The 10,131-nt window shown below is 38.1% G+C and overlaps 1 protein-coding gene across 1 annotated transcript; it reads right to left on the bottom strand.

Moving 5' to 3' along the window:
• Window positions 1–2,762: 2,762 nt before the first annotated feature.
• tmem19 (transmembrane protein 19) lies at window positions 2,763–7,923 on the bottom strand. The gene is made up of 7 exons (XM_053508580.1): window positions 7,764–7,923; window positions 5,878–6,031; window positions 5,654–5,767; window positions 4,639–4,776; window positions 3,851–4,105; window positions 3,335–3,544; window positions 2,763–3,231 (listed from the first exon to the last, which is right to left on the bottom strand). Exons 2-7 carry the CDS (start codon window positions 5,963–5,965, stop codon window positions 3,068–3,070), a joined length of 969 nt encoding a protein of 322 aa, XP_053364555.1. The 5' UTR covers window positions 5,966–6,031; window positions 7,764–7,923; the 3' UTR covers window positions 2,763–3,067.
• Between the last annotated feature and the right edge of the window lie 2,208 nt (window positions 7,924–10,131).

The following is a 10,131-nucleotide window of genomic DNA, read 5'->3' as shown; positions in this document are numbered from 1 at the left end:
CGGTGCCAAGAGTTAAGGTAGGTTTAGTGAGGTTTAATGCCCATTTATTTCATTTATATGTCTTTTCTAAAAGTTGACTGCTTTTATATGTAAAAATATGATTATAGTGTTGGAAATTGGGAATATTGGTAATATTTTGGGTGGCTGGAACGAATTATGTGCATTTACATTATTTTCTATGGGAATATACATTTCGCAATATGAATTTTCGCCTTAAGAACTTAAATTCGCCTTTAATTTGGGGCCTTAGAATCGTTTCTAAGAACATTTGACCACAATGTCAGGTTGATTTTGATCAGTGAGAACACAATCATTTTGCATGAGTGTTACTCTTGACATTTTTTTTTTAAATATCTATATTATTTGGCATAGTGTGCAGGTTAACTTCCTTGCTCTTGGCTGGTATACCCACCTGCTGGAAAGTGTAAATATGCATGTGCACCCAAGTACGGAGAGCAAAAATAATGTGAATACTGTGCAGGGGAAGTAGGGAGGGTGGAGCAACTGTTCCCATGCACGATACAAATCAATCATGCCTAATGTGAAAACAGTGAAGGAAAACTACATAAATATAGCTCCAGTAAAGGGAAACTAATGCTACAACATGCAAAAATTCTTTACAGTTGTTTGCTTCTAACATTGCGGTTACAATCTGGGAACAACTTCCCACAAGTGTGTGGCCATATAGTGTACTGTAGGTATATTTAATATTGTGAAAGGTCTCTCTCTCCCTTTCTCGCTATAGCACTTATTCTCTAAAGGGTCGGCATGGGAAGTCTATCCCAGAGGACTCCTGGCACTATGGCGGGGGGTACACCATCACAGGGCACAAGCAAATACACACACTCGCACACTATGGGCAATTTAGCAACCCTAATTAGACTACTCTGCATGTTTTTAAACTGTAGGAGGAAACCGGAGTACCCAGAGAAAACCCACTATGTACTAACTCCGCGCCCACAGAGCCGAGGTGAATCTCGAACCCTTGACCCTGGAGGTGTTATAACCACTACCCCACTGTGCCACGCTTAAATTCTGAAATTATCTAATGTCTTAATCCCATAACCTAGACAGGAGCCTGGTATGTTTTATATAAAGTAAATACAGTAGATATTTGATTACTGTATGTCTGAACTGCTCTAAACGCTCAACAAAGCAGTGGTACTGTATGTGACAAATATACGCGTGAACAGAAATAATAATAATAAATCCATATAAATACTGCGAAACATTTTGCCGCTTAGATTTAAATCAACTACAATAAATATTAATATTTATGTATCAATATACAACCATATTTATTAAAATCCCTCTGTTTAAATAAAACTTATTAAACTCTTAAATCTTTAAGTTCTGTCGTGATAAACAGATTAAAATAATGCTGTGGTAAGAACTTTAGCTGAGAATTTAGGTCAAGCACGCAGCATTAAACAGCATATTAGTCTACTTAGTTTCAAAGGTGATCCATAAACAATACATACGCAGGGAATCTGCTGGGGTTGGGCAAGTTAATCAGTGATTGACTGGGTTTCCACACTTTGCATGAGGAATTGATAAGAACTCAGAAGTGCACACAGAACTGACAGGTCAAGATAAACCGGTATTCTTTGGGTAAAATACGAATTAAAAAGAACTTTTAGGATGATGTTATGTGTATATTGTGTCATGTGTGAAAAAAAAAAAGTTTCCTCATGTTTCCAGGATTTCACAATTCGAGTCCTGGAATATCAGGGAGGAAAAACTCCATAGATGTAAAATTCAAGTCTTTAGCTGACTTCATTTTATTCCCCAAGCTTTTCCTGTTAGGGTGTCATTCAAGTTGGAAGGGTCATTCCAACCAAGCAGAAGTCTGCGACCACACCGTGCCTTTTGGGATATAGTTTGCCACCCCTGACTTAAGTGATCGCCATTGTTTTGTTTTTTAACTTCCACTAAGCTGAAGGTTCAGCACTATCCTTACAGTGTTAGCGATCAACTCTTAACCCAGTTCCAGTAGTTTCAATAATCTCCATAGTCCATAGTGCTTGATGCAGCCCAATATTTGACCCTTCTGAAGCAGCAACCCTTTTTTGGCCATGAATATGTCATAATAGTGGTAAATGATGAGGTAAAATTAATGAGTCATTGAGGTTTCAGCTGATTCATGATCCATGTGGTTGATAAAACCAAAAGAAAGGCAAGATGTAAAATGTTACTGTAAGTCAATATTTACTAGGGCTGGGCAATAAAATGATATAACAGTGATTTTGTAATGTCCAATACTCAATAATTTAATACATTTTTATTACATTTTCTTCTTACATTTTAAAAAATAGTTAGTGATTAGTGAGTGCTATAATGATAAGACTTTGGATATTTATTATATATTATTTTTTAAATATAATTGATGTAATTGTCTTTTTTAAATGATTCAAAACTAACTGGTAACAGCTGTTAAGGTTTCATACTTACAAAAAATATGTAAGGAAGTAAGTAAATAAATAAATAAATAAATGAGGAATTAAATGATTTATAAAATTTTTTATAACTAACTGTATTACAGTAAGTATGAAGTATTACTAAGACTGATCAGTGATAAATACAATTATAAAATAATCATCAATTGCATTATTAATACTGCTCTTTGTAGTGCCAATTTTTGTACAATCACTAAAAATAATATAAATGAAAATATTTAAATCTAAAAAACAAAACACAATAACTTTTTTTAACCTATGCTGCTCTATTGCTGGAAATCTACGACCTACAGTATACTGTATATAGTAATGCATACCGTTTCTTTAAAAAAAAAATCATGATACAATATTTAGTGATACATCACCTTGGAAATTAAAAAATTCACAGTGCACAGAAAATTTCTTTAAAAACATTTAATAAGAATTATTAAAACAGTAACAACATTGAAAATTCACAGTAAATCACATCAAAACACAGATCTCTAATGTAAAGATTGAATCTTCAGGTCAAGTGCACGTGATCCCAAATAATAATAATAATAAAAAAAAAAATACTAGCTGATATTTGTTTCAAATTCGATAGCAGCCTCACAGGGTCAAGTTTGACCAAATCAGCGCGGGGGCCAGACTCCCCAGGCAATTCCTGGCAGGATAAGAGCTATGAGGACTGAGGAGAAAAGGTTTACACCATTGTTATCCAAAATGGGTTTTCCACATATCCACTTTACTTTTGGCGCCTGGAAGTTGACGACTTTTCCAGTGCTTTCATCGTAGCCTTGATGGAAATAAAGCACAAATAGCAATATTAAACAGGAAGTCAGCTGGATTGTACAGTTGGCATATTTGCGTGGAATTCTGGTGAGACTTCTAGATGTTACCTGAATACTGCATGACTGCACCCAGCAAAGAGTCGAGCAACGAGCCAAGTAATCCCGCTGCAGCGCCGTACACAACAATAGGCCACTGAGGGGCTGCCAAATGCAGATCGCTAATCAGCAGCAGCTGAGAAATGAAGTAAGCCGTGCCCACTGTGGCTCCACCGAGCAAGCTCGCTACAAGACCAACCACGGTGACTCCTCCGTTCGTACCTGGGATAGCGATCATAAAAAATGTTTTTTTTGAAAAGCAGATGTTATATATACATTATACATTTACATGATATCCAGCAGATGTTTTACTTCCATTTTATGATTTCTGCAGATGCTTTAATATTATTATTCCAATATTCCCAGCATGTGCTAACTGAACATCCTGTTCCAGATGCATTATTCAGCACCGTGCTGAGGAATGTCCAGCATCTAAATCATAGCTGAGTACATATTTTATATATATATATATATATATATATATATAGTGCAGCTGCGAACCAGAAATCTCAAGTCTTCTTTCCTCACCTGCTGGGACTTCAGTCCACGTAGTAATGAGCCTGGGTCGACTCTTACTGAGAACAGGACCCACTTCTGAAGCCCATGTGTCTCCTGTACTGCAGGCCAAAGCTCCCAGGAGCGACAGGGACATCCATGACGCAGTGTATTGCATGGAAAAATCTATTGGAATCTCGCCCGGGCCGACTTCGATCATGTAAAGCAAAGCCAGTTCTGTCGGCACGCCTCCGTTACAGAAAACCTGGATCCAGTTCCTCTGGCCACCTGCGGAACACGAGGACACGGATCAAACACTGTCTATAAACAGGTTAAGCTACATCAAAAATGATCCACAGTTCGGTTATATTATAACTTCTGTTAGCCTTATCAGCGCTTTCCGTTCAAGGCTACTGTCTTCCCGGTCACTGCTGTGCAGGTGTGAACGTGTTACATCAGTTTATTTGTGAACATTCAACAAATGAAGAGCAGCGTGCAGTGATTCGTCAAAAAAAATATGGATATTTATAAAATCGTGAGACTTAAAAGATCGCATTACAAATCGAATAAGAACCGGGGTATCGGGATAATATCATATCGATTGATTCCTGGTGATTCCCACCAATTTTAACTGATACTTTTTTCCTTTGTATTTTTATGCTAAAGGCTTTAGTTTTCCCTGAGAACCGCTTAGGAACAATCTCCAACAGACCACATCATCATCATCATCATCATCTGCTGCATCGTTTATATATAACCTGTAGAGAAGGTAAGAAGTTTCCATGACATCACTGATTGAAATCAACAAACAAAACCTTCACCTTCTTTATATTCGGAGTCGATGCGTTTCTTGACCGCACCCTTCCATCGTGTCAGCTTACTGGAGGTGATGAAGAACGCAAACAGAGCTGCCAGGAAACTGGTGTTGGCCAAGGTGAGAACAAAACCGACCAGCAGCGCTGTGACACACACACATCACCAAATTAAACCAGGATTAAGAGAGAAATATATACACCTTATTACAACAAAGCTGCTGTCTGCTGCTTCTTAGAAAACTGTTCAGTTTTTTACGGGGTGAAGCCGGAGCCGTCTGGTCTTCATATAGTGCTATATGTTTTATATAAAACATATAAGATGATTTTGTTTTGCTTGCAGAGCAACAGGATGTGGCAGAACAACAGCTCACACTTTCCTCTGGCTGAGGTGCTCAAACTCCCCTAACACATTAACGTACTGCAGAGAATACAACATAATAAAGCTCAATCATTTACAGACCTCGTTTAGTATTTTTTAAATAAAGAAAAACATTTTTATAAAAATTCTTACTAAATTTTTATTTGCATTTATCGATGCCCACAAAGTTCCATAAACGGGCAAAGCATACTGTGGCTGAAATCAACTAAACGTGTGTGTGTGTGTGTTCCAGTGTAACCTTCCAGCTACCATACACATGGGCCCTTTCTTTAGGGTGCCATTTTTTTTGTCCTAGTTCTTTGACTACTTCTTCTGCTCATTTGCTCACTCCCTCATCTTTCTTTAAAAAATAAAAAAAAGAAAAGATAAGCTTCCTTCCATGATCATGTCTTGCTTTGTGTCTCAAACTCTTCATCTGCTTTTCTCAGGCACTTCCACACACTCTGTTTCCTCTGGAGTCCTGTAAGCTCTCTTCGGGCTTCATATTTAAGATTACCGTTAAACAAGGCTAACTGCTAACCAAGCCTTGATGAGCTCTAAAGGCTTCCCAAGTTGCTGTAAAAAAGATGAGCTGCTGTTCCGCACACTAAACTACTGTATTACTACAGTTTATACGATTTAAAACTCTGTTTTGTCCTTTACCTCCCAGACATCCCCCGAAATCGAGACTCTTTTTCTTCCAAGCGCGAGACGTGATAACGAGTGGGACCAGGACAGAGAACAGCCATCGCCACGGAGACACAGGCTTCAACGTACCTGTAGCGAAATGACAAAACAACAGAATCGGAGAACTTAATGAGTAGGTGAACGCTGAATGATTAAAAACATCGGGTTTGAAAGCCGTGTGTGAATGTGTGAGAGCTCACCGGAGTACGAGCTGATTGCTAGCGATATGATCCAGAAGGACAAGGAGACGGCCAAAGTGAAACACAACACAATGATGTCGGTCATCATCTTGAGACACGTCTTTAGGAGGCGATCATGCACAAAAAGCGTGTCAAGTCGCTCTGAGAAGTGCAGCTATGAAGCAACGAGAGAGAGAAATGTGCAGTTTATTACATGAAGAACCAAAGACGGAAATCTTCATACAAATCTGAAACACACACACATACCACTTTTATAATTTCACAAAACTTCAAAACAAAGTGGCATCAAAAAGTTTGGAGGCTAGTTTTGTCAACAGATGGCAGCACAAGGCTGTACGCACGGTCACATTAAGCGCCGACCTTCATAAGTTAGTGTGCCAAAAGACACTGTCCTGTGTACATCGGGACCTGTGCGACTGGTGCTATTCTGACCAAGTGCGTTAACACATCTGCTCTTTCATCAAAGACAGCAAGCTAGAACAAAGGATAAATGTGAAATTCTGTGTGAAGCTGGGCAAATCTGCCACACAGACGTTTGACATGATCCTGACATTTTACGGCGATGCGGCAACGAGTCGTTCAAGGTGTTTTGAGTGGCACAAGCGCTTCAAAAGTGGAAGAACATCGCTGTAAGACGATAGAAGATCAGTAGGGCTGAATCAGAATATTCAATTATTCGTCGAGGGGGGGGGGGGGATTTTTAACCCGTGACATCGATCCCAGCGAAACGGTTCTCATTCACGCTTAAATGACTAGCCCTTGTGGCAAACTTGTGTCATGCACACTCGGTCCGCGACCGGCACTAGGACCCGGACCGGCACTTGCTCCCCATTCGAGAGAGTCCTTAAAACAATGTTGATCAACATTGAATATTCGAAGCTTCACTGGGAGGGGGCTGAATATATTCTTATCTCTAATAAAGGCAGGAATCGCGTGGTTATTCTGCCTACTCGTGTTACTCCGCGTTTGGGTTTACCTTCCATGCTACAAAGGGCTAACCGCTAAAGCTACGTCTTCTGGTCTACTCAGGTTAGTTCATGACAACTTGCCTGTATCCATATTACACAAAAATGTGACTTTGCACTCCCTTGCGTCCGCAGCAGTTGGATGAACGGTTCTCGACATAAAAATGCAACAGACAGACACACACAGAGAGATTCCTGCCTTTATTAGAGATAAGGATATATTCAGCCCTCTCCCAGTGAAGCTTCGAATATTCGATGTTGATCACTACCGAATACTCAAAAGCTAAAAAAATTTTATTCGGACCAGCCCTAGATATCAGGAACACCTTCCCTACCTTCGCTCAACCCGCGAAAATGTCAAAACCATTCGGCAACTTGTGCATGATGATTGTCGGAGCACAATCCACTACATTGCTGCCATTTTCGGTGTCATATAGGACAGTCCAGGCAATCATCATGTGCGATGTGAACATGCGCCGTTTTAATTAGTCTATAGGAAGAACATACGACTGAAATGCAGCGCTTGTAAACAGAGGTAATCTCAAAACATTTATCATTTATGGACGACGGGGAAAAATTACTGAATTAGTAATCAATCAATCAATAAACACAAATAAATAACTAAAATGCTTAATAAAATAATAAATTGTGAACTAAATGTTCAAACAACTAAATAAATAAATAAATAAATAAATGTGTCGCAGTTGTGCTGTCTCTCTGCTTTGCCTGGGTTAAAGAGAACAGCGCTACACCTGACGTAATGACGCTTCCGGTACCGGAAACGGAAAACCCGCCGTGTATCGTGACGTCATGATCCCGGTGTAGCGATACCGTATCGTCACATCCTCTGGTCCGAGTGTAAACGCGACGCTAAGCTAAAGCGAAGGTTTTAGTGTGTGTCACGCGCCACCGGAAGTGTACCTGCAGCACAGGAAGTCGCGGTGTTGCTCTGCTCTTTGTTTCATCTTAACACCAGAACACTTTCATTGATTGTGTAGTTAATAACGCGCGCGACCCCGCCAGCGGCGTCAAAGCGCTCATCGGTTCGTGTACCGTGCGGAGCTTCTTCTTCTTCTTCTTCTACGGCTCTGTTAGACTTACTATAACACTCTACTGCCACCTGCTGAAGAAAACGCTTCATCGAATTGGAATTCATACTCTGGGACTCAGGATGGTGTTTATAATTACACTGAATTTTTCTGTGGTACAAAATTTCTAAATATTAATATAATATTTTATTAATATATTATAATAATATATAATAATATAATAAAAAATATATAATATATTATAATAATATATAATAATATAAAACTGCATGGTGGCTCAGTGGTTAGCACTGTCACCTCCAGGGTCTGGGTTCGATTCCCGCCGCAGGGTCTATGTGTGCATGGGGTTTGCTTGTTGTCCCTGTGCTTGGTGGGTTTCCTCCAGGTGCTCCGATTTCCATCCACAGTCCAAGGACATGTCGCTTAGGCTAAGTGGTGCTTCCAAATGCTTGTAGTGTGTATATATATATATATGTGTGTGTGTGTGTGAGCCCTGTGATGGTTTGGCACCACATCCAGGGTGTACCCCGCCTCGTGGCCTAAATCTCCTTGGATCGTCTCCAGGCCCCTGTGACCCTGTCTACAGGGTAAAGCGGTATATTTGATGAATTAATGAAATTATAATAAATAGAATAAATGAATTAATAAACAAATAAGGGATGAAATTGAAACACTAGTAAAAATAACACTAGTAAATGTGCAGACTGGAACATCACTATAATGTTTCAATAATATAAAATTTAAATTCAAATTGCATCCCAGCAGTGGACTGTTCTCTCTGTTGAGGTCAGGAAAGCGATTCCGCTCCCTGAAGGCCAACACAGAGAGACTGAGGAGGAGCTTCTTCCCGCAGGCAATACGGTCTCTCAATCACAATCACACCTCCACACAGTACTGACCCACACATATGGTTTTTACACACACACTGGACATTCTGGACATTTGTTTACACTATTGGCCACTGCACAACTACACTCCGTGGTCATCAAATCACTCAATCACAAGTCACTTTAAATAAATCACTTTAAGCATATTTGCACTGCATAAGTCACTTTTAATATGTGGATGTGGATTGCACAACCATCGACATTACCTTTCTTTTATTACCATTTATTCCGCTGCTCTTATTGTTTTACATTTCTTCATATATTCTCCATATATTTTCTGTATTGTGTATTTTTGTGTACAGTTATTTTATTTTTAACTTTTATTTGTATATTTTTATTTTATTCATCCCTAGTTAAATTTACCCTTTATTTTAATTTTCATATTTATTTCCTATTCATATTCATATTCTTTATTCTTAGGTCACGAGCCGTTGTCTAAGCAGTTGTAATAAGCTTTATTATTATGATTATTATTATTATTATTATTATTATTATCACAACTACTACAACACAATAAGAAAAACAACCTCTAAAAAAGCATATATTTGTTTATGCATGTGAAGTTTACTCAAAATGTAATAATAATAATAATATATAAAATAATATATAATACATAACCTTTTTATAAATAAATATATATATATAATACATAACCTTTTTATATATATATATATATACACACATTAGGTGATCAACAAAAATCTTTTACTTTTTATCTTTATATTTCAAGAATTTTACTCAAGAACGAAAAAATATTGTCAATATTTGTACAGAAGTAACTATAATTTCTTTCACAGTTTGACAAAATAATATACCAGTGATAGTCATGGTTATTTTTGGTCGCAGTCTTTCTTTTTAAATTTTTTTTAAGACATTTTAAATATTTGTTTTCACATTGATTTATATTATGTAAACATATAGCTTCTAATGAATTGTACTTATTGTGACTGTATATAGTGTACAACTCGTTTAAATGTTTAAAGAAGTGCAGCTTTGTTTACTACTGTTGACATGAACAGTCAAGTGATGTCACTCGTGGAACTCCTCGAGTTGAGCGTCCATCTGTCAATCTAACCATTCGTCCATCCACTCATCATACATCCACTTTTAATCCACACAATTACACATCCACCGAATCCCACCACCCATTCCAACCAACCACCACCTTATAACAAACCCACATCTATCTACCTATCAAAACAATGTTTCTTCTTTCCCTCTTTTTATACAATGAGTAGTGGTGGCTCAAACAGTTAAAGATACCTACAGTTGTGCCATGTTTTATTTAAGCCTGTGTTACAATCCTAATACCTTACTCACTTAATTTCTCCTCATAACCATTTTTTTCCAGTT

Source organism: Clarias gariepinus, chromosome 12 (genome assembly GCF_024256425.1).
Source record: "Clarias gariepinus isolate MV-2021 ecotype Netherlands chromosome 12, CGAR_prim_01v2, whole genome shotgun sequence".
NCBI classification, from domain to species: Eukaryota; Metazoa; Chordata; class Actinopteri; order Siluriformes; family Clariidae; genus Clarias; species Clarias gariepinus.
Note: the sequence above shows the minus strand (reverse complement) of the source record. Positions and strands in the feature narration are given on the sequence as shown.

Excerpts from the sequence above, each read along its gene's own strand:
- tmem19 (XM_053508580.1), bottom strand. The coding sequence starts at position 5,965 with ATGATGACCGACATCATTGTGTTGTGTTTCACTTTGGCCGTCTCCTTG. Across the intron at positions 4,777-5,653 it reads TTTCGGGGGATGTCTGGGAG|CGCTGCTGGTCGGTTTTGTT; the intron begins GTAAAGGACAAA and ends TGTGTGTCACAG. Across the intron at positions 4,106-4,638 it reads CGACTCCGAATATAAAGAAG|GTGGCCAGAGGAACTGGATC; the intron begins GTGAAGGTTTTG and ends CGTGTTCCGCAG.